The following is a 24,332-nucleotide window of genomic DNA, read 5'->3' as shown; positions in this document are numbered from 1 at the left end:
TACCCCCCATACCTTCCTCTACCTCCCTCCATTTCACCCACACACCCCCAGCAGTCACCACACTGTTATCCATGTCCATGAGTTTTTTCTCTTTATTTTCCCTTTTTTTGCTCAATCCCTCTAACCCTGTCACTCAGCTCCCCCACCCCACCCCACCCCCAACAGCTGCCAGCTTGCTCTCTCATTGTATTGTCTAGGGCTAACAGTGGTGAAAGTGACATCCCTTTCCTGTTCCTGATCTTAAGGGAAGTGCTTGTAGTTTTTGTCCATTTAGTATGATGTTGGCAGGGTGTATGTCATATATGAATGGCCTTTATTATATTGAGGTACATTCCCTCAATTCCCACTACTCTTAGAGTTTTTATCATAGATCAGTGCTGAGTTTTATCAAATGTTTTTTCTGCATCTGTTGATATGATCATGTGGTTTTTATCCTTTTGTTTGCATAGCATATCTCAGTTTACGTATCATAGTTTATTGAGTCTCGGATATTGTACCAACCTTGCATCCCCAGAATAAACCCTACTTGATCACAGTGTATGATCTTTTTAATGTATTGCTAACATTTTGTTGAGGATTTTAGCATATGTTCATCAGGGATATTGCCCTATAATTTTCTTTCTTTGTGGTATCTTTATCTGATTTTGGAATTTGGATAATGGGGACCTCGTAAAATGAACTTGGGAGTCTTTGTTCCTCTTGAATTTTTTGGAACAGTTTGAAAGGGATAGGTGTTCTTTGAATGTTTGGTAAAATTCACCTGTGAGGCCCCGTGGTCCAGGACTTTTGTTTGTTGGGAGTTTTCGATTACTGCTTCAATTTCAGTAGTTCTAAACTGTCTATTCAGATTCTCTGATTCTTCCTGATTTCAGTTTTGGAAGATTGTATGTTCCTAGGAATGTGTCTATTTCATCCAGATTGTCCAATTTGTTAGCATGTAGTTCATAAAATTTTCTTATAATCCTTTGTATTTCTTTGGTATAAGTTGTTATTTACCCTCTTTCACTTCTGATTTTATTAATTTGGGTCCTCTCTCTTTTTTTCATGATGAAAAAAAGGTTAACGTTTTGTTAATTTTGTTTATCTTCAAAGAAACAGCTCTTGGTTTCACTGATTTTTTTTTTTTTTGAGACTCTTGTTTATTTCTGATCTTTATTATTTCCTTCTACTCACTTTGGGCTTTGTTGTTTTTTTTCAAGTTCCTTTAAGTGTAAAGTTAGATTGTTTATTTGAGATTTTTCATTTCTTGATGTAGCCATGTAGTGCTGTGAATTTTCCTCTTAGGGCTGCTTTCTCTGTGTCCCATAGATTTTGGGTTGTTATGTTCTCATTTTCATTTGTTTCAAGGTATCTTTTGATTACTTCCTTGATCTCCTTGTTAACCCATTCATTGTTTAGTAACATGTTATTTAGCCTCTATGTCTTTGTGTATTTTCAGTTTTTCTCTTGTGATTGATTTCTAGTTTCATACCATAATGGTCAGAAAAGATGTTTGATATGATTTAAATCTTTTTCAATTTATTTATACTTGTTTTGTGTCCTAACATGTGGTTTATCCTAGAAAATGTTGTATGTGTTGAAAAGAATATATATTCTGCTGCTTTGGGGTAAAATGTTCTGAAGATACTAACTAAATCCATCTGATCTAGTGTGTCATTTAAGGTTGCAGTTTCCTTGTTGATTTTCTATCTTGGAAGGTCTATATCCATTCATGTCAATGGGGTGTTACTATCCCCCACTATGACTGTATTACTGTCAATCTCTCCCTTTATATCCATGAAGGTTTCCTTTACGTATTTAGGTGCTCCTATGCCGGGTGCATATATATTTACAGGGGTATGTCCTCTTGTTGGATTGCCTCCTTTATCATTATGAGGTATCCTTCTTTGTCTCTTACTATAGCCTTTTTTGGGGGGGGGGTATTTGAGAGAAGGGAAGGGAAGGTGATGCGGTCACCGGCCTGTAGTGTCCACAGCATTGTGGCTGAGACGAGACAAATTCACACAGACTACTGAGTCCTCTGGAGGAAAAGGGACTGCATGGCCACTGTCTCAAGGGAAGAACACCACTATAGCCTTTGTTTTAAAGTCTGTTTTGTTCCATATAAGTTGCTGCCCCAGGCTTTTAAAAAATTTTTTTTTATTTTCATTTTTATCTTTTTTCCACCCCTTTACTTTTAGTCTGTGTATAATTTTGTCTGAGGTGGGTCTCTTGTAGACAGCATATATGTGGGTCTTGTTTTCTTATCCATTCAGCTACCCTATGTCTTCTGAGTGGAGCATTTAATACATTTAAAGTGATTATTGGGGGGAGGGAGGAGGGTTCAGCTGGGGTGGGGTGGAGGGATGGGGAGAAAAGGCATACAACTGTAATTGAATAACAATAAAAATTTTTTAAGTGATTATTGATAGGTATATATTTGTTGCCATTTAGTCTTTTATCCATGTTCTCTCTCTTCCTCCTCCTACTCTTCCTCCTCTTCTTCCTCCTCCTCCTCCCTTTAACATTTCTTGTAATACTGGTTTGGTGTTAACAAACTCCATTAACTTTTTCTTGTCTGAGAAGCTCTTTATTTCTCCTTTAATTGTAAGTGATAACCTTGCTGGATGAAGTAGTCTTGGTTGCAGGTCCTTGCTTCTCATCACTCAGTTACTATTTCATGCTAGTCCCTTCTGGCCTGAAATGTTTCTGTTGAGAAATCAGCTGACAGTCTTATGGGAGCTCCCTTGTAAGTAACTGACCATCTTTCTCTTGCAGCTTTTAACATCCTCTCTTTGTCTTTAACCTTTGGCATTTTAATTGTGATGTGTCTTGGTGTGGGCCTCTTTGGGTCCATCCTGTTAGGTACTCTGTGCTTCCTGGACTTGTGTGTCTTTTTCCTTCACCAGGTTAGGGAAGTTTTCAATCATTATTTCTTCAGATAGGTTCTTAATCCCTTACTGTCTCTCTCCTCCTTCTGATACCCTTATGTTGTATATGTTGTTATGCTTCATGTTGTCCCAAAGTCTCTTAAACTGTCCACATTTTAAAAAATTCTTTTTTCTTTTTGCTGCTCTCAATGGATGTTTTTTTCGACCTTGTCTTCCAAATCGTTAATTTGATCCTGTGCTTCATCTAACCTACTTTTTATTCCTTCCAGTGTATTCTTCATTTCAGATATTGTATTCTTTGTTTCAGATTGGTCCTTTTTTATGGTTTCTGTGTCCTTTTTCATGCTGTTGAGAATCCCTATAACTATTAGTTTGAACTCTATATTTGATAAATTGCTTGCTTCCATTGCAGTTAGCTTTTTTCCTAGATTTTTCCTGTTCTTTCATCTGGGGTCTGTTTCATTGTCTCTCCCCATTTTGGCTGCCTCTTTGTGTTTGTTTCTTTGTATTAGATAAGATCTGCTGTGACTCCCAGTCTTCATGATGTGGCCTTACATAGTAGCTGCCCTGTGGGGTCCAGTGATGTAGTCTCCTTGATCGCCTGAGCTGGGTGCTCCAGGAATGTCCCTTCTGGAGGTAATGTGGGCCCTCGTGTTTCACTTGAGTCTTGATTGCTATTAGCCCCTTCATCTGTGGGATTGACCCTCAGGCTAGCTGACTGTGACATTGAACCCCAACCACAGTGTGCAGGCTGCTGTGCAGGTGCTAACCACACAAAGCAGGATTTGCCTTAGCAGAGTTTGGTGCCTGCTGAGCTCTCCCTTTGGATATATTGCTTGTGAAGCTTATTGGATCTTGCTCTGATGTCTGAAGCTGGCCACTGGCTGTATTCTGGGAGGGTATGTTCTGGGACTCTGGTGCAGACCAGTATAAGATGCTGCCAGTGACTGGCCCTCAGCAACCTGTTTGGAACTACAAGCAATCCACAGTTTGTGGCTGCCTCTGCTGGGACTGGGTGCTCATGGGAAGGACCAAGTTGCACACAAAGGCCAGATTTTCCAGCACTAGGCCCAGTGGCATGTCTGCAAAAGTCCCAGGGCACCCCAAGGAGATCCGTTTCTGGCTGCCTATTTGGCTCAGTCATTGAAAGAGCCTCTAGCTGTATTCTTGAGTAGGGCATTAGCACCACAGGGTGGGGTTAGAGAGAGTCCAAATGGTGAGGCTGTTGCTTTCCCCCAGGCCAATGCCACAGATTGGCGAGTGCTGCACCTAAGAAAGATGGCCTCTGTGGTATGGTAGAATGACTTAGCTCAGGAATCCTGGCAGCTGTCCCTTTCTCCCTCCCCAGAGCCACAAACTCTTCATACAACTCTAGTCTACACTGCCCTGCCTCCCCTCACCAGAACCCAGGGTGAGTGGCTGCAAATGAAATTTTGCACATTGGCTTTGAGGGGGGCGGGGAAGAGAGGGGGAGATACACTGATTGGTTGCCTTCTGTATGCGCCCCAACCAAGGATCAAATCTGCATCCCAGGCACATACTCTGACCAGGAATCAAACCAGCAGCCTTTCAGTTTGCAGCACGATGACCAACCGAGCCACACTGGCCAGAGCTGTGCATTGGCTTTTAAGAGGGTGCCTGTGTCTTTAGCATCTCCTGTCTCTCCCTAGCAGACTGAAACCCTTCTAGTGTTCACAGCCAGATGTTATGCTGGTGCTTCTTCCCAGCTCTTGTGCTCTGGGCTGGGGAAGCCAGCTCAGGGCTTAGGCCTCATGCTTCTCGGGGGGATCCCCCCACAGTGGAGATAACCCTCCGGAACCTCAGCTACCACCCATGTAAGCAGGGCCAGCCCTTTTCTCATCTCCACCCTTCCTGCCAGTCTCAGTGTGCTGTTTCTGTAAAACCTTGGATATAAGAATTCTTTTTGGCTAGTCTTCAGTTGGTTATTCAGGATGATTGTTCTGTAATTTAGTTTTAATTCCATTGTTCCTGAGAGGAGGTGAATGTAGCTTCCACCTGTTCCACCGCTATCTTCTAATGTCTCGCAAATGGTATTGTTTTTTAAATCTGAGATTCTAATTTCTCTGTGCTGTGCATAGGAATACAATTAACTTCTGTATATTGACTTTGTATTCTGGGACCTTGGTAAACTTTTCAGTTCATGAAGATCGTATATTTTTATTTGTGCATTGGTTTTGTTTTGGGGGTTTTTTAGAGGGGATTTTTTGGGTAGATTTATTGGGTTTTCCAGTAGGCAGTCATGTAACTTAGGAATAGAAACAGTTTTCTTTCTTTCCAATTTGTATGCCTTTTATTTCTTCTTCTTGCCTTATTACACTGGCTGAGACTTTTAATACAATGTTGACTAAGGGATGTGAGAAAAACTTCCTTACCCTGTTTCAGATCCTGTGGGAGGGAAAGTATTCATTCTGTCACCATTAAGTATGACGTTACCTACTGGTTTTTCATAGACACGCTTCTTTAGCTTGGAAAATTGCCTTCTATTCTTAGTTTGCTGAGAGGTTTGTCATGAATAGGTGTTGAATCTTAATTAGGGCTTTTTCCTGCGTCTATTGATGATGACACCTTGTTATTTATCCTATTGATACGGTGAATTGCATTGTATGATTTTCATATGTCGAACTAGCCTAGCATTCCTGGAAGGAATCCCACTTAGTTGTAGTACATTAATTATCCATTTTATATATTTTTAGAGTTAATTTGCTGAGGAAGTTTTCATTTTAAAAGTAAAAATTGAGTTCCAGGATGTCACATTTTGATGTGGATTTTGAAAATATCTGCCGTAGAGATCATGATTTCTTTGTAACTACCTCCCTAAAATTTATTCTTTTTCTACATTTCACAATTTGGAAGATTGGCTCAGTGTAGTTACAACTTTAGATAAAATCTAAGTCAGTTGGAAGATTTTTAAGTAATTAACCAAAAATATAAGACTGCTGCCTCTTAAGAGATGGTATTTGGCTACTTATTTTATACTGTTTTAGGTGTTTTCTTTTTTAATTGATTTTTTTCCCGTTTAGGCATTTGGAGCTTACTGTTTCAATGAATTAAATTAGCCTTATTAATATATCTTTTGAGAAGTCACTGATGATTTCCAAATGGCTGAAGAATTGGGATTATGTCAAGTTCCCTCGTCCTCTCCCTCCGCCTGTGCCTTCTTCCTTTAGTTGCGTCTCTTTGCTTCCTTTCTGCTGAGCTCCAAGGGCCTTTCCTTTGCCTTTATAACTTGTTTCCTGAGCCCACACAGCCTAGCTGGCTCACTTCCTCCACAGCTCGCTTCTACCTCTGTGACTTTCTAAGTAAACTGTTGCTGTATTTAAAAAAAAAAAAAAAAGAATTGGAATACATCAATCCAGGATGGAAGCTTTAAAGAAGGACCTCCCAAGAAAAACAGTTTGGGTTGATTCTGATGATGAATGATTTTTTTTGTTTGTTCTTTAAACCTCTGCAGGAATGTATGTAATGAATCACCCACAATTCTGTGCTAGTGAATATGGGAATATTAATATGAATGATGGGTTTAACAACCCAAATCTATCTATGTATGAAGTTGAGAGATAGGGTCGCATAGCTTAGAGAGTGATGGAAAGCATCCTTGCTGATATGATCATTTCTCCCTCCAAAATGGAAGTGGCGCAATTTTACTGCTGACAGCTGGGTAATAGAGGATTGCTGTGTTGTTAGGTCAGGATTTTAGATAGTCCTTTTGTAGTGTTAATAATAACTTCTATATGCAAACTTTTAAATTATATATAAGTTAAATAAATATCTTATACTAACCCCTCCCTTATATGCAAAGGCAATTCAGTTTCAGGAACGGGGGTATCAAGGTCTGCCAGGGGTAAATAAGAGAAGATAGGCAGCTTGAAGTCTTACAGATAATTCAACTTGAATATCGAGGATGGAAAACGTATTACGATGTTTTGTTTTCTTATTTCTTTTTTTTCTGTATTTTTAAATTGTTGTTCAATTACAGTTATCCCCATTTTGCCCCATTACTCTCCCTCTGCCCTACGCATCCCCACCTCCCACATTCAGTCCTTCCCTGCTTTGGCTTTGTCCTGGGGTCCTTTATACATTCCTTGACAACCCTTCTCCTGCTCTCCCCTGTCACCCCCTTACCCCTCCCCTCTGCTTACTGTCAGTTTGTTCTTTATTTCCATGTCTCAGGTTCTGTTTTGCTCACTTGTTTGTTTTGTTGATTAGGTTCCACTTATAGGTGAGATCGTAGGATGTTTGTCTTTCACTGCCTGGCTTACTTCACTTAGCACGATGCTCTCCAGTTGCATCCATGCTGTCAGGAAGGGCAGGATTTCCTTATTTCTTTCTGCGTAGTATCCCATTGTGTAAGTGTACATAAGAAATTAGAAAAACAACATTGTGTAAATGTTTGCCTTTGTACATTTGTAAATGTACATTTACACAATGCTTTTTTTTAATTTCTTATGTAAAATTTTTAAACATTTAGGTGTATTTTCCTGGGAAAGCTTCTAAAGAAGTAAACTCTTGTACAGAGGGTATGAATATTTTTAAATATTTCGAGACATGAAATGTCCTTGTATCTAAGAGAAAACAATCTGACCTGTAATAGGTAGGTAATTCCTTGGCTATGTCTACCTGATAAAGTTGAGTGACAGTTTGAGCTTGAGCTTCCTGTTATCCAAAGCAAAAAGTTACTTGTGGGGATTTTAATCTTGGGTCCATAAATTTCTTAGGATTATAAGTAAATTTGTACATTTACACATTTTTTTTTCTGGAGAAAGAAAGCATAGTTTGAATCAAATTTTGAAAGGGGTATGTGCTGCCAAAGTTGAACTGTTGTGTTGTATTTGTTTTAAATAGAGAGAGGGAGGCACACACACAGAGACCAAAACCCTTATAAACATTGCACTGTACTGGAGGCTACAAGATTAGAAGAGTTTCAGAAAATGTGAATTCATGTTTAAAACTGTTGGGAAAATGCTTTCTCTTGGTGTTTTTGCTTTTGTACTCATCAGTAAAAGAATTTAACTACTGGATTCAGTGCCTCCAGCAATGACATCTAGATTAATTTGATTTAGAACATTAAAATGAAGTACATGTTTTCTAAGAAATTTTATTCTCTTTATTATCATGTGATAATGGGAAAGTCTCTTGAAAGTTTTTGATACACTCTAAGTGATTAACAAAAGTTATTTTATAAAAGTAGTTAAAAACACAGGAAGCCTTTATAGGCTGAAAAACCTAGTTTCAAATCCCTTCTTTATTACCAATCAGTTCTGTGGCCTTGAGCAAGTTTTATATCCTCTGAGCTTCTCCTTTGAGTTAAAGATAGTAGTACTAATAGCTTCCTCCTGTGGCTGTTATGAAGATTATATTGAATATATATGAAACTGTGTAGTAATATACTAAGGTTACATGTGTATGCTATTTTTATTTTCTTTAGAAAGTGGTGAAGATAAATGGGTTATATCTCAACTTAAAAACACTTGGTTCTTATACTCCTACAACAAACCAGCCTCTTTGCCACCCTCCTACATCGTCCCCTGCAGTTGCTACTGACCTATAGACAACTACTTAGTACCAGTGTTAAAGTTATAAGGTAAAATAGTAAAATTTAAATATCTTACCAGCAATGTAAGCATGCATTTTGCATCTTCACTTGGTACATGGAATACAATAGTAGTCAAAATTAATCTAGAAACTTAGATCATTTCAAAGAAACTCTTCTAAAGTCTTATCCTTTGGTGTCACAAGAATTGAAGAGGCTTTTCAATGTGAGAAGTTTCATTAGATGCTGTTATAACTGATTGTTTTTAAAAACAAATGAAACATGGCAATTGAAGCCTACCAAAATGGGGGAAAAAGCTTTGATTTGGGTTTTATGAAAAAGTGAAGGCATTTTTAAAAACTAGCATTGGAAAATAAGTTAATAAATAGCAACCAGGTTGTGAGTATGAAGGTTTTTTTTAAGAGTTTAGAAGTATCTTTATTTTTGAAACTGTTAGTCAAGATTTTTCCTTTAGCAACACAGTGCATTTACAGACAGATTCACTTATAAGTTTTTATACAGTGACTGCAATATACATACAGTTAATTTCCTTGGTCTGTAATATATAGCAAAAGAGTGAATCTTACAACTAACTCAGTGCCCATCAGAGTATCTGGCTTAGTGTAAGTATTTTATTATTCATTCATGAAATGAATGCTATGAGAATTGAGAAGAGGAGGAGAATTTACACAAAGGAAACTCAGAAAATTTCAGATGGGCAGTGGCATTTGGGCCTTTAAGATCACGGTAATCTTGGATATATATGTAGAGGTGGAAGAACACCCTGGGGTAAAAGCTGCCAAGACCCAGAGGCGGTACTGTGTGGGTGTTATCTGTAGTTTAAAAGCCATCCAGTTCTGTTGAGCTGCTGTTACAATGTGATTCTAAAGAACAAAATGAAGCTATTAAGTTTCCTTTAGGATAAGTTGCATACAATGAAGCATCTCCCTTGTGATTTGGTTTATCATTTTAGGTAGGCCAAGCTATAAGAACATCAAAGATAGGTTTAATAGCAAAGGTAAGCAAGGTACTTACCATCTCTAAGCCTTAATTTTCCTCATCTTTAGAGGTGAAGCCAATAGATAACTAACTGTATCGTAGGGTATTTAGAGGATTGAATGAAATTACATCTATGAAGAACCTGGAACATAAAAAGTCACAATTGTTTTGGTGGTTACCAATAGTATCTGTAATGAAAATAGTAATACATTGTTTAGGGTGAAGAGATGTTTTGTCAGTCGGAAGAACCCGTGGTGCAATGCAGTGTAACAGCTTTGTAAGTGTGTTTAATCCTGTTGTCAATCATACTTTCTCTGCGGTGCCATTTGTGTAATGTGACTCTGACTTTGTATTTGCATATCATAATTAAATTTTTTGCTCTGAATATTTCACATAAATATATAGAGGAGTAGCTGCTTATTCCACAGATTCACCAAAGCAGATACCGTGGAGTACAGATGACACTTTTCTGCAAAAGACTTTTATGGGAATGTTTAATTCCCTCCTTATCCCTTATTCCCCCCTGCCCCACCTAGTTCAAATTTGTATAAATTTTAAGAAAATCTTTCTAAGAGAGTTGAGTGAGCCCAGAATTTTATCTTAAGAGGCTTTGAAGTTAAGGAAACTGGAGCTTGGTGAGACTTGTCTTTACAGGTAATCGATGCCCAAACTGGGTGGGATTCAGTCTGTTTTCTTCTCTCCTTGACGAGGACTCTCATTGATGTCTACCATTCTCTTTCTTATCAAGTGCGTCTCTGCAGGCAACCTGTATTGATCTTAAGAGTTGGTATGACTGAGGAGAGAACAGGTTCTATTAGAAATATTTACATGGAGGAGTGATTTTTAAGTTTTAACAGCTTTTAAACAAGTTTTTAACAGCTTCTTACAATATAATTCACATATCATACAATTCACCCATTAAAATTGTACAATTCTATGACTTTATTGTATTCACAGAGTTGTACAACCATCACCAAAATTACTTCAGAACATTTCGTCACCCCCAATAGAAACCCCTCACATTTTAGCCATCACTGCCCAGTCTCCCCATTCTCCCTAGCCATAGGCAGCAACTAATCTAGTTTCTATTTAGCTAGATTTTGTATGTTCTGGACATTTTATGTAACTGGAATCATACAACATGTGGTACTTTGTGACTAACCTCTTTCCTTTAACACACTGTTTTCCGGATTCATTGGTGTTGTAGTATATCGGTATTTCCTTCTTGTTGCCAAATAATATTCCATCGTGCGGATATATCACATTTTGTTTACCCATATCCATTTGGTGGTCTCCACTTTTTGGTACTATGAATAATGCTTTCATGAATATCTGTGCACAAGTTCTTGGGTGGACATACGTTTTCATTCCTCTTGGGCGTGTACCCAGGAGTGCAATTGCTAGATCATACGGTAACTCTGCGTGTAATCCGTCATGTGAGGAACTGCCGGGCTGTTTACCAAAGGGACTGCATCATTTTACATTCCCACCAGCAGTCTAACAAGGCTTCATTTCTCCACATTCGTACCAGCTCTTGTTATTTTTTGTCTTTTGTATGAAAGCCATCCTAGTGCGTATGAAGGGGTATCTCATTTGCTTTTGATTTGCATTTTCCCTAATGGCTAACAATATTGAATGTCTTTTCATGTGCTTATTAGCCTTTTGTGTATCTTCTGAGAAATGTCTATTCAGGTCCTTTGCCCATTTTTTAAATTGGGTTTTCGTTTTAATATTGAGTTGTAACAGTTCTGTATATATTCTCTGTCAAGTCCCTTATAAGAAAAGTGATTTACAGGTTTTTTTCCTATTCTGTGGGTTGTCTTCACTTCCTTAATAATGTTCTTTGAAATTTGATTGCCTCTGTTTTACCTATTTTTTGTTGTTGCTTATGCTCTGGTGTCATATTTAAAAAACCATTGACTAAATCCAAGGTCACAAAGATTTATATCCATATTTTCTTTTAAGAGTTGTATAGCTTTAGCTTTTACATTTAGATCTTTGGTTCATTTTGAATTAATTTTTGTGTATGGTGTGTGGAAGGGTCAACCTCATTCTTTTGCATGTTAATAGCCACTTGTTTTAGTACCATTTATTGAAAAGACTATTGCTTTCTCCATGGAGTTGTCTTGGCAAAGGAGATGATTCTTAACCATTATTTTCAAAGGAGAGATATAAATGGCAGGAGTGAAAGCATTCTAGGTTATTATTAGGAAAGTGTGAGGTCAGGTTGTTTAGATGAGAGAGTTCTTTGACTGTGGCTGACAGTTGGAAACCATAAATAATAAATTAGACATCTGCCCTGAAGGAATTAATTACAATATGGAATTAGAGAGTGAAATTGTAGCAGTAGATGCCTATCCAGAAATGACCTGGTGGTCTCAAGCTCTTCTGTTGAATTAAGTCATGGAATCTTCAGTTAATAGGATGAGTATATAGAGAAACTTTGAGAGAAGTTTAGTGTGTAAAACTGCTGTCAATTTATAAGATAAAGAAAGCAGTTGAGATAGAGCATAAAACATGCAAATTACAATTTTATTTTCTCCAAATAAACACAGAAGCACAGTATAGGCAGTGAACTGAATGGCAAACTATTGGAAAGAGGCAGAATTGCTTGGTTCTGATTCTAGGTGTTTAACCTTGTGTAAGTCACTTACCCTTCAGAATAGTGTTTGACATTTACTGAGGCCCTACTATATTTGGGACCTTGTGCAGGCCTCAGTCTCCTCTCTCATAAAATGAAGATGATGTCAAATTAATTACTTTGAAAACTTTTGAAAGAATCGTGTACATAGAAGGGATAATTATGCTTGAAATGTGGAAGTTCAGAGTAGTAGTAGCAGCAGCAGCTGATAGTATGTGTGCCTGTGCTCCAAAAAAATTCTGCAAGGTGTGTTGTATCCTTATTTTTATAATGAAGAAACTGGTGTTCAGTGGTTATGAAAGTTGTACAGTCAGTAATCAGTAGGGCAGTTATTCTACTCCAGTTCTGCATGATTGCTTTGTACCACCCTGACTCCGGTTTGAAAGATCCTAGTGTGTGAGGGGGGTGGGGGGGAGTTGGGTAGCACCAGTGAGATTTAAATGATTAGACATATGCAAGGTTAAGAGGTAATTCCCAAAGAGTTGATGAGTCCTGAGGTTGGTGATCTCAGAGGTGATGTGGAACAGTGTCATATGTTAAGGTCAAAGGTATATCCATTTGATTAACTTGTAAGTCCCAGAAACAGCTAGATGTTAGGAAGCACAGTCGTATAATAGTTTCTCCTTGTGTGTGCTGGAATCTTGGAAATTTTTGTCCAGGAAACGTGGGAAGACAGAACACTAGTGAGATAATGAAGTCAAGGTGGAAAGCAAAGGTAAGTACTCAAGGTCAAAATAATACTACAATTGTAGAGATGGGTAGACTTTGCCTTGAACCATGAGGCAGTCACTTCTTAGAATTAATTTTCATATGCATATCCTTGAAGACCCTTTTCATCTCACCAGCAAGGTGCCTGTGGCCAATTTCTAAATGTCATGTAGCTAAACATCTCTTGAGTACTTCATAGCTCTGATCTCTCAGTCCCTTCCACTCTTCTTCTCCTTTTCATGGTCAAGTTGAGAGACATCATTATTTGGAAATATAAAATTAATAGACAAAAGAAAAGAGTACAAGAAAGAAGCAGAGCAATTTTTATTCCTTGATTTATCCTGTGCCATTAACTTCTTGATTACAGGTACAAAGTTCAAGCTTTAGTTGTTATTCTGCTGCTGCTGCTGCTACTGAACTATCAAACAATAGACTAGCTTCTCTTTGATAGAGGTTAGCTGTTGGAGATATCGTCCTCTGGCACAGGGGAAGCAAAGAACTTTGAACACTAATTCTGATTTGCAAACTCTCAATTTTTACGTAGAAATCCATGGTGATTGGTGTCTGTGCGAATAGCTGTGTGATGGATATGTGTATGGGAAAGGTAACTAATATAGAGGGTGTGGCAAAAATAGGGTTACAGTTGTGACTACGTGAAACATGGAGTTTATTCTTCGATTATTAGTTATTGTATTTTCCTTATGAGCGATTGTAAACCTACTTTTGCCCCACCCTGGATATTGAGCCCATGCTTTATGTGAGGCAGTCTGAAACACTTGAAGATGAAGGAAGAGTCTCATAGGTCACAGAGGCCTGTGCTGTTTTGTTTATATATACTGTCTGCTTCTCAGAAACGACAGAACTGGGGTTCAGAAGATAGGACTGTTGAGTTGAGAAACGTTATTTGAGAGCAAGGTAATGCTGTGTGCTAATGATGCATGTGCATGTGTGTGCGTGAGTATTTAATAAATGATGGGGAGTAGGAAAAGAGGACCAAACATATGATTCTTAAATCTTGTTTACCTCTCTCCTATATAGTGTGCAAGGCTGGAGAATCTAAAATTAGACTGCCTGAGTTTCTGGCATCTTTCTTCTTTTACCACTTTCTACAACAGGGTGATGCCAGACTTCTCACCCCTTGTGAACACGGGGCATTGAACCTGTTTCGTGTGAAGGAAAGCTGGAATTGGGAAAAAATATTTATAGACTGTTACTCCATGGAAGTTACAAGCTGATTGTCAGACCACTTGCTAGTGACCTCAACCTTGTAGTGTGTGCTGACCAACTTCTGTCAAAAACCCAGGTTAAATTCTTGATATTTGGCACCGATATGCTAAGGGAAATACTACCCCTCTGTCCCTTGTTCTCTCCCAGCCCTCTTTCAGTAGCAAGTCGGATTATCAGAAAGCTGCAGGCCTGAACTGTGTTCGTATTGCTCCTGTAGAACCTCACTCACTGAACTATGATTTTATAATAAGCCCTTGAGTTTTGTTACAGATGGATGTAAGAATCATCTATGAAGAATGTTTCTACATCTTTTGTAGGAGTCATTAAAGATTTCAATTGTTAGTCAGTTTTTCTTATATAAAAGTCCACATGCAAATTTCTTTTCCAATTAAGTATGCTGATAAATTCTTAAGCACTTTTTAAACAACTAATGAAAAGGTACAGAGTATTTCCATTTTTGCTTTGGTTCCAGAAAATTCAAAAGAACTCAGTTGCAGTAAGTAGTCCAAGTTTATGTTTCTGATTCAGTTATCTGTCACTCTGTCCCCCAATATATCTTTTGTTTCTTAATTATAATATTCATTGAGTTTATGAAAAATACATAAATTTTACAAGTTATTTTTTGGAATAAGGTAGATTATTAACTAGTAACTGGTATTATAACAGAATTGAGTAATAATATACACAGGTCCATTCCAGGCCTCAGTTCTCCTAATGAATGTGGCACTTGAGCTGAAAAGTACCTTTTGTAATGTGTATGTCATTAGAACTGAGGAGCCAAACGTGGAAATTAAAAATTCTTTTAAGAAAGAAGTGTAGTTCTGGAGTTTAGGTTTTTTCCTTGGCTTAAGACATATCAATCATAGACCTGTGGTTTCCAGCCTGTGGGCCTAGATCCTTGCAGCACTGGAACTGTTGTGAGTAATTCATAACATCCTGTGTGTTTTTTTCAAAAAGTGTTTATTAAAATTATATTCTCTATCGTTTGGGAGTTTGTATATTTTTAACCTTTTAATATCACTGGTTATTAGATGATATTAGGAAATTAAGGTAAAGCTTAGTAGGCTTGATGATATAATTATTTAGGAGAACGGCCTCAAATTTTAGAGATATATGCTGAATATTTGGTGTGGAGTATCATATGTAATTCACTTCAAGTGGCTTAGCGCTGTGTGTGTGTGTTTGTAAAGGTGAAGCGAATACGGTAGGAGGCTAACAGTTGTTGAATCTAGGTGGTTAGATACATGGGTTTTCGTTATAGCATTTTTTCTGGGTTTTTTACTGTGTAGCCGAAATTTTTTATATTTGAAAGTTAAAAGAGAGAAAGGCTGTACATACTTAAAAGAGTGATTATCAGTACTTAGTGCGGTCTTCATTTTTTAAAGGAAAAGTTTCATCACAGTAATTCAATCGTGTCGACGTACTTTTGCCCAACATTACACTGCTAGCGTTAAGAGATAAGTGACTAAAGTATGAGACAGTGGTGTGCTAAAATTACTACTGGAGTCTTTTCTATCCTGGATGACTCTATAGCATAGCATTCTGGCAGACCACCTGGTGGATACAGATGGCCTGCCAGTCAGCAGATGCAGAGGAGTCAGCAGTAGAATTAATAGTTTGTCGTTCATGCTAGCAGATACAGAGTGAATATGGTGATCCTGGAGCATGTTTTCTGCTCACACTTCCTTGTGAGAGATTCACAGCCTCAGTCCCAGTGACCTGCAGACTTCTGGATCATTTATAAGGTTAGAAAGATAAATCCCCAATTTCCTTCCCCACCAAGTCACATTAGAGCTAACAGAAGAGAGTGTAGAATGAGTTAAACTAGTTTCTGCACTTGCCATAGTTCACCACTTGAGTTCTGCAGACAGGAGCAAGGCTAGATTGCTAAGTCTAGTCTTATTTTATCCGGAGGTTTCAAGAGCACCTCCACATGTTAGACCATATTCCCAACGTTGAATAGAATCACTGCCAGACTACAGCATGTGCCAAATAGCCTGCTGTGCACTGTGTTGTAGCACATGATGTTGAGGAAAGCAGAAGGCTCATAGCTACAGCTCTCCTTACTCATGAGATCCTCACTTAGGGTGTAACAGAAGCTAGCCTGCTCATGAGCTTTTCCCACACACGCTCACATTCGGTCACCCTCTCGTGTGCATGCATACTTTTGAAATTTACTTAAACTGTCATAACCCCTGGTTCTCCTTCTTAAACAGTATTTTGTTGCTGTGTGTGTCTGTGTGTACGAGTGTATATACCTGGGAATGGAAAATTACTGGGTTTAACAGTATATTTATCTTCAGTTTAACAAGGCATTGCTAAATTGCTTCCAGAATGAGTGTACAAATTTAAACTCCCATCAACGTCTAGAAGTTTCCATTGCTCTGCATCTTTAACAGCCACTTGAAATTTTTGCCTGTGTGTGGGTGTGAAATGATACCTACACAGCTAGTTTTTTCATAATGACTGGCTTATGTTGGGCGAAGCTTGTGAAAAATCATTGTTTGATTATGCAAACAGTAGGCTATTCTGAATGAAATGCTGCTTGCTGTTGAAATACTTCGTTTTCAGTAGTGTAAAAAAAACCCTTCTTTTAGGAATTTTAGACAAGAATAACTAAGGAAAAATACTTCCCATAGGGCACTTTTGACTTCCAAATTTGTTATTCCATTCCCTTCCCCCTGCCCCTGATTCTCTTAACTCTTCTGACCAATGATCAGTCAGGACATGAAGGAATGAGATGTCAGGATCTTTATTCACAAACTACATCTGACAGCAGAATAAACCCACTTCTAATTAATAAGCTTCATGGTTTTATTGCTATCCTTTTGATTACGCCAATAATTAAACTTGAATCTGTTTCTTAGGAGCCAGTATAAAAAAGCGGAGAATATTCCACTACTGAATTTGTAACTGCTACCTTATAATTATCTTGTGGCTTTTCTAGGGAAAAAAAATTGTAAAGAACGTGTTATTTCATATATATTGCATTTAAATGATTACTTCTTGAGTTGTATTCCAGTTATCTTTTGCTGTGTAATAAACCACCTCAGCACTTACTGGTTTGTTTGATTCTGGAGAAGGTGAAGCGACCATATTTTACCTGGTCTCTCACATTAATTGCAGCTATAAAACCTGGCATAGAGCAGCTATTTGAAGATTCAGAAAGGTAGATTGTAGCAGATAGATTAGGAAAGAAGAGCAGATTTTGAAGGACTATGGAACTAAGGTTGAATTTATCATCTTTCCCTCTCTGGTATCCCCAGGCACAGTTGAATTCAGCACAGTTGAAAACCCAAGAGTATAGACAGAGAACTGCAGGTCTGGGGCAAAGAATAAGAAAGGGATATTCTGATGTTCAGAGCAAAGTACAGAAACCTTTTATTTTTCTTTTTTCTTTCTATTTACTCTGTTCTCTTCCACCATAAATGCCAAGCAATTCTGTGGTGGCAGCAAAGTGGCGTTTGTCAGGAGCCTAAAGCTCTGAGGGCAAGGAGCCTTTCTGTCTGATTAGTGGAGCTTTGATCCCCAAAAAGGTAGAATGAACCCCAACTGGTTTTTTTTTTCTTTCTCCTTTAGCCGCTTGACTCTAGACAAAAGCATTATCACGGAAACTGTATAGCAATCAAGTAAATAAAGTCCCAGCTTTCTGGCTTGACAGGAAAGGAGAACCCTAGAGAACTAGAAAATACTGGGGAGATTATGAGAGGGAGGAGCATGGGAAATAAACTCTTTAAAAATATTGTTACAAACTCCTTAGCTTACTCATGTGATGTGCATGCATAAAACCAGCCACAAATAGCATACCTACTCTTTGAAAAATGAAGTGAGGGTTACCCTACTGCCCAGGTACCCGTCTGGCAACAGGGCGGTACGCATGTGGGACAGAGCCAAATAGCATGGAAAAATTCTGTAAACTTAACTGAATTTCAGGAACCACAATCCACAGGCCAGTTAGAAATTACGGCCTAAAGAAAATTGGCTTGACTGCCTGCTAAAATAAAAACTCTCCATAGAATTTTAAGATAAAACAATAAAACATTACTTGGCATTTGAAAAACAGACAAACAAAAAAACCAGGAAAATTAATGCACATAGATAAAGTCGAAGATGCTAGTGCCAGAAAAACAGACATATGTATATGGCATATACTCTAAAGCAATCATCAAAAATAAGTTCTGTCAAGTAAGGGTAAACACTCTTGAAATAAAAGAAAGAAAGAAAGTTTCAACAAAGAAATAAAGGATATAAAGAACCAAGTGGGAATTGTAGATCTGAAAAATACAGTAACTGAAAAAGAATTCACTGGATGGGATCAGTAGCAGAAAAGGAGAGAGAAGAGTCATTGAACATGAAGATAGATGGATAGTAATTATCCAATCTGAGGGGGAACAAAGATTGAAAAAACTATTGAAGAGAAACTTAGCAACTTGTGGGGCAGTGACAAAGGTCTAACATTTGTGTCATCACAGTTACAGAATGAGAGGTTAAAGGAATGGAACAGAAAATTGATTTGAAAAATAATGCTTGGAAACCCCTCAAATTTGGCAAATGAGGTAAGCCTATAGATTCAAAAAGCCCTAAACAGGATAAAGACAAAGAAACCTACACCAAAACACATTGTAACTAAAATGATCATAACACCACAAAACTAAAGGCAAGGAAAATATTTGAAAACAGTAAGAAATGCTGCAGTGCTTACATAGAAACAGTCATTCAAACAATTGCATATTTCTCATCAGAAATCTTGGAGAACAGAAGGAAGTGGAATTACATTTTTAAAATGATAGGAGGAAGGGACAGGACATCAACTTAGGTTTTATATCCAGCAAAAATATCCTTTAGGGATGAGGGTAAAATAAAGACATTCTCAGATGAAGGAAAACTAAACTAATTTGTGGCCAGTAGACCATCCTGTAAATTACTAAAGCGACTTCTTAGGCCAGAAGGAAAATTGAAGAATCAGGAATGAAGGAAGAGCAACAGAAATTGTTAATATCTGAGTAAATATTTATATTTCTCTTGAATTCCTCAACTGACAGTTGAAAGCAAAAAATTATAACATCGTTTGATAGGATTTTCAGTGTATGTAGATGTGATATATAGGGAGGGAGGGTTAAAGAACTTATAATGGTGGTAAGGTTTGTATCTTCCATTTAAAGTGGTAAAATGATGATTCTACATCTTTGAAAAGTTAAACATGTATATTGTGATCCCTAGAGCAACCACTTAAAAAAATTCACACAAAAAATATATTGTCAAAAACACAATAGATAAATTAAAATGAAATCCTTAAAAAAAAAAAAAAAAGTTCAAGTAATCCAGCAGAGGCAGGAAAGGAGAAAAACCTCTGTCCTTATTTTCTGTCATTCCCTCCCTTGTTCGTTCAGCCTCCTTGGCATGCCTTGTTGCACCAAACCCATTCCTATCTCAGGGGCCTTGAACTTGATATCTCTCCCTGGAATACCCTTCTGGTTTTATTCAGATCTCTCTTCAGATGTTATTTTATCAAGAGAGATTCTATCATCCTCTATCCCTTTTATTCTGCTTTATTTTTCTTCATCACCAATGAATGAATATATTAGTATTTATTATATGTGTTTATTGACTGTCCTTACCAGCTAGAATGTAGGGCTTAATCTGTATGTTCTCTGATGTTTTTCTAGAGCCCAGAACAGTGCCTTAAATATTTGAATAAACAGCTCAGCTCAAGTTCTTCCTTTAACTTTGAGGCTTCTTCCAGTGCATAGTAATACACTTTCCTCACTTTTTCTGAACACATTATAGGTACTTGTGTGCTGTCTCCACTGATTCCTTAAAGATAGAACTCTTATCACATGTGGAGCCTGAGCTATATATACAGTGTGGCTTTACATCTCAGACCTGCTGTGTAGCCATAGAACTCTGGCCACGTTACTAACCTCTCTATTACTCCATTTCTGTGCGTGTAAAATGGCACTAATGGGTAGTTCAGTGACTGGAAAGCAGGGGAGACAATGGGAACGGTGGGGCAGGGACCTGATCATTACTCCCTTTGTGTGGCGTAGTTGTTTGGACTTTTTCATGTAAGTAACAGAGAGCTTTGACAGACTTTTTTTTGAAGCAGTTATATGACAGGATAAATTTTCAATTCACTTAAAATTTGAACTTCTTATAAATTTACCTTTCTGTTGTGCTGTCATGGAGTTTTTGTTTCATCTCCATATCCTGTGTTTGCGGCTGTTTCCTAGCTAAATTTTATTTGTTAAAAAGATCGGGTCGCTTTTGATCTGGAGTATATGGTAACTTTTATAATATAAGGGGAACCACAAAAGTCACGGATAATCTTCATTGCCCTCTGTTTTTCTCTTGACAGAAATTTCATGTTCTGGTTCCTTTTCCTATTTAAGACCTTTTTAGGCTTTCCTTAATTTCAAGGAAGAATTTCTACTAATACACTTACATACTTTCTTGGTGATCTAAAAAGAAACAGTCATGTGCAATAGGTTGGTAGCAACCTTTGCCTTTTGGATACATGTGAGAAATGAGATTATTCACTGTATCTTCAGTTCTGGCGTATGTCTGTTGCCAAAAGCATTTTTAAAGACTATTCTCCCAGCTCTATTGTAAAGGCGTAGAACGTTTGGGGTTCTTTAGCCAAGTCACAGTGTCTGGAAGACTGTGTCTCATCTCATATTAGAATCAGTATATTATTATGATACAAAACAAATTAACCAATAGTTCTTCAAATTTTTTACTTCCTGTTTATTTCCTCCAGACACAAAATAGATTCAGGGAGAAAAGTTCTTTCCTAACTTTTAATATTTTGAGCTGCCTGTGTTTGGGATTCAAACTATTTTTGGTGCTTATTGCTTAACTAGGCTGAAGATCACCTCATGTGACAGCAGAGATCTCTTGTTTTGGAATTGCCATTACTTTCTAGAACAGCCATTCTGTATAGCGGCCAACATGCCCTGGATCCTCCTGCTTCATATTACAGTGATACTGCTTTGTCAGGATAGAATTCAGCCTCACAGGGCTGGAGTCAGTCTCTGCTGACCTCATGCCACAGTACAGCATGTTCAAATCTGGGAGAAACGCGAGGGTTATTCGGCATATTCTTCCTCCTCCTTCCTCACAAGCATGGAACCCTCACTCTCCTCGGAAACCGTATGTTGTGTATGTGTGTGTATCTGTCTTTTTTTTAAATCTCTTACTTAATTCTATAATTCTACAGCTTTGAATAGACAGACATAGGAAATGCTTTGAGCTGCTGAAACTTAGCATTTTTCAGCAATAGATTTCAGCAGCGGGCGTGTGCTATTTTTGGACCGACTCTGTGAAGTTGCAATAATCGAGAAGCATGCTGTGTGTTCCCTAATAGTTCATTTTACCCGTAGCTATTTGGACAGAATGTACAGAGTGCTCTCTGGCTGTGTGGGCATGCTCAGATCATACTGGAGCGTCCCGACTCCCCTGTATGATGAGCTGCTTCAGTGCAGAGTCAATGTTATCCTCACTCAGGCTAAACAGTTATCAGAAAATAAGTGTTTTCTTCAAGGAACAAAAGAGTTTGGTTTGGCTTTTGCAGCTTTGGAAAGTTTGGGTTAAATTTGAGGGTGCCAGGCATGGAGATCAAATAAGACTTTGGATTAGAGCCATTTGAAATATTTCTCTCATTACAAAGAGGTTCTTACCACTGAGCTACTGGTTTTCGGTATATTTTCCTCAAAGATTTGGCAATTTTCTGAATTTAAAGCAGTATGCACATATCTCAGTGCTATATGTCTCCAGATCAGCAAAACAGGTCCCAGAGATACAACTGGATAGGGGATAATCCAACTTTATGCAACATAACCACCATCTTCATAGTTCATCCATATTCTCGAGTAGGAAACAGCCTAAAGCTGATTTCACCATGCTTTTTAGAGTTGATTTTATAAATGATGCATAGATATTTCTAAGAGATAAATGCTAAAGCAAAGCAGGTTCTTTATAGTTTTACCTAATTCTAAAATTAATGTACATTAATATTGTTTGCTATTAAGCCATTGGATTTAAGATCCAAACAGATTTTTTAACTCTGAAGTCTGATATTAAATTACTCTCTTATCTGTTATGGTTGATAATTTAAATGCCAACTTTGTTAACAGATTTGTGCCTCTGATCTGTACCCTTTTTTTTCTGTTGTTTGTTCTGTGTCTTGGATTTTTAAATCATGGCACATCTCTGCTTATTCTGAGGTTAGAAAAGGTCAGTTTACTTATCTGTGTTTTATTAAGAATGCTAGCCCAGGTTGAATGGGGTGGTCAGAAGGAAAGAATTCTTAGGAGAGCGCTAAAAGAATATGGGGGTAGAGACTGATAGTAAAACAGAAGTTAACTTCTTTTCTCCATTATTGACAGTCCAAAGGGAGGGGGGAAATGTAAAACATTTTCTAAACATTCTTAGTTGATTTTATTTTTTCTCCATTCATTGCATTAATTCATGAGAAGATAAAATTTGCTTAAAAAAAAAAATCCTTAGTGCCTGAGTAAATGATTATATACTAAACTGTTTTTTGCTTCCTTCCTCACACCCCTCTTGCTCAAACTATTATCAGCTCTGATGAACTAAAATACTCTCATTGAAACAATGTTTAAAATGTTCAGAAATGATATACTACTTCCAGCGTCTGGAGTTCTTAAAAGACTCAAGTATACCAAATTGCTCTGGGTTGAGGTTCACCTGTGACCTCTTTGTATGAAATTGCAACATGCTTTGTGAAGAGTTCATTTAAACTACAGAATGACCATTTTGAGGAAACACTCAAGAAGGGAAAATGTATCTGATTCTAGGAAATGAGAGTTTTAGAAAAATGGAACACTGTAGAACCCATTTTATAAATATTGAACATATCTATATTTTAATTTTTTTATTTATTGATTTTAGAGAGAGAGAGGAACATCGACTTGTTGTTTCACTTATGCATACATTCATTGGTTGATTCTTGTTTGTGCCCTGGCCGGGGATCAAACCCACAACCTTGGCATATTGGGACAACATTCTTAACTAACTGAGCTACCTGGCCAGGGACATATCTATATTTTAAATACATAAGATTATAATATCCCCAGATGTGGACCAGTTCTAAAAATTAGTAATTCCTTTTATCCTTCCATAATAACCCTTGACACCTTGAATTAGGCAACAGCACATATATGTTAGTCATATATGTAATGCATATGTTCCAGACAATTCCTTGGCAATGTTGACATTGCCCAGATGTTCTGTATAAATGCCCAGCATTTACAATGGGAATTTAGAACATGAATGTGTAGTCACTTGGTCATGTATAGATGCTGTGTCTTTTGAATAAGTGTTATTTACATTGGGTTGTCACTTTATTCAACAGTGTATTTTTGAAAGATAAAATAACACTCCCCTTACATCTAAACCCTCAGACTGCTGCTTGCCCCAAATCTTACCGTTCTGTAGGGCTCAGAGTATCAAATCCCATGGGAACAATGCAAAGGTCTGCCACATTATTTTGTAATTGTAAGATTTCTTTTTAATTGAATTCCATTGGCCATTGTGACTCAGTTGGTTGGATGTCACCCCACAGACCAGAAGGTCATTCTTGAACCAGAAGGTCAGGGCACATGCCTGGGTTGCAGTTCAGTCCTCAGTTGGTTCTCCTCTCTCCCAAATCAATACAAGGGGAAAAAGATTAAAGATTTTACTTATTTACTTTTAGAGAGAGAGGAAGGGAGGGAAAAAGAGAGGGAGAGAAACATCAGTGTGCAAGAGATAACATTGAGTAGTTGCCCCTTGCACACCCACAACTAGGGACCTGGCCCATAACCCAGGCATGTGCCTTGGAATCAAACCAGCAACTCTTTAGTTTGAAGGCCAGCACTCAATCCACTGAGCCACACCAGCCAGGGTTAAAAATAATTTAAATGTATCTTCCTCCTTTGGTTAGAGCCCACATTACATGCATGGATGGATGGATGGATGGATGGATGGATGGATGAATGGGGAGGGAGGGAGGAAGGGACTAGAATAGTGATTTGGTGAGACATATCGAACACTACATCAAGAGACTCTTTCAAGTCGTAATGTTTCCCTACTTTCAGTGCTCAAAATGCCTTCGACTCCTCTTTAAAATCAGTGAACTCATGTATTATAACCCTAAAGAATGATGGAGGGGAAAAGGTCAAGAACTCCAACTTAAAACTTAAAAGTATTTGTCATAGATTAGTTTAATTCATATCAGAAATGAATAAATGCCAGCTCCAATACATTCTGTCTGGAACAGAGGGTAGTGTAAATCAATCATTTGTTCATTGAACAAATTATTGAGTCTGCTCTATAT

At 37.8% G+C, this 24,332-nt stretch overlaps 1 protein-coding gene across 13 annotated transcripts in view; it reads left to right on the top strand.

Annotated features, from left to right (window-relative positions):
• Positions 1 to 24,332, top strand: part of TMCC1 (transmembrane and coiled-coil domain family 1) — a 221,486-nt gene that overhangs the window by 132,417 nt on the left and 64,737 nt on the right. The window contains exon 1 of one of the 13 annotated variants that reach the window (XM_045192104.2): positions 20,840 to 21,145. The exons of 11 other annotated variants lie outside the window; for them this stretch is intronic. In XM_045192104.2, coding sequence (XP_045048039.1) covers positions 21,119 to 21,145 — 27 coding nt within the window. In that variant the 5' untranslated portion in view covers positions 20,840 to 21,118. Of the gene's footprint in view, positions 1 to 20,839; positions 21,161 to 24,332 lie in introns of those variants that run through there. One more of the 13 variants, XM_045192102.3, reaches the window with a different exon arrangement.

This window comes from Desmodus rotundus, chromosome 8, assembly GCF_022682495.2.
Source record: "Desmodus rotundus isolate HL8 chromosome 8, HLdesRot8A.1, whole genome shotgun sequence".
NCBI classification, from domain to species: Eukaryota; Metazoa; Chordata; class Mammalia; order Chiroptera; family Phyllostomidae; genus Desmodus; species Desmodus rotundus.
The sequence above is the reverse complement of the archived record's forward strand: the minus strand, read 5'-3'. Positions and strand labels throughout refer to the sequence as shown.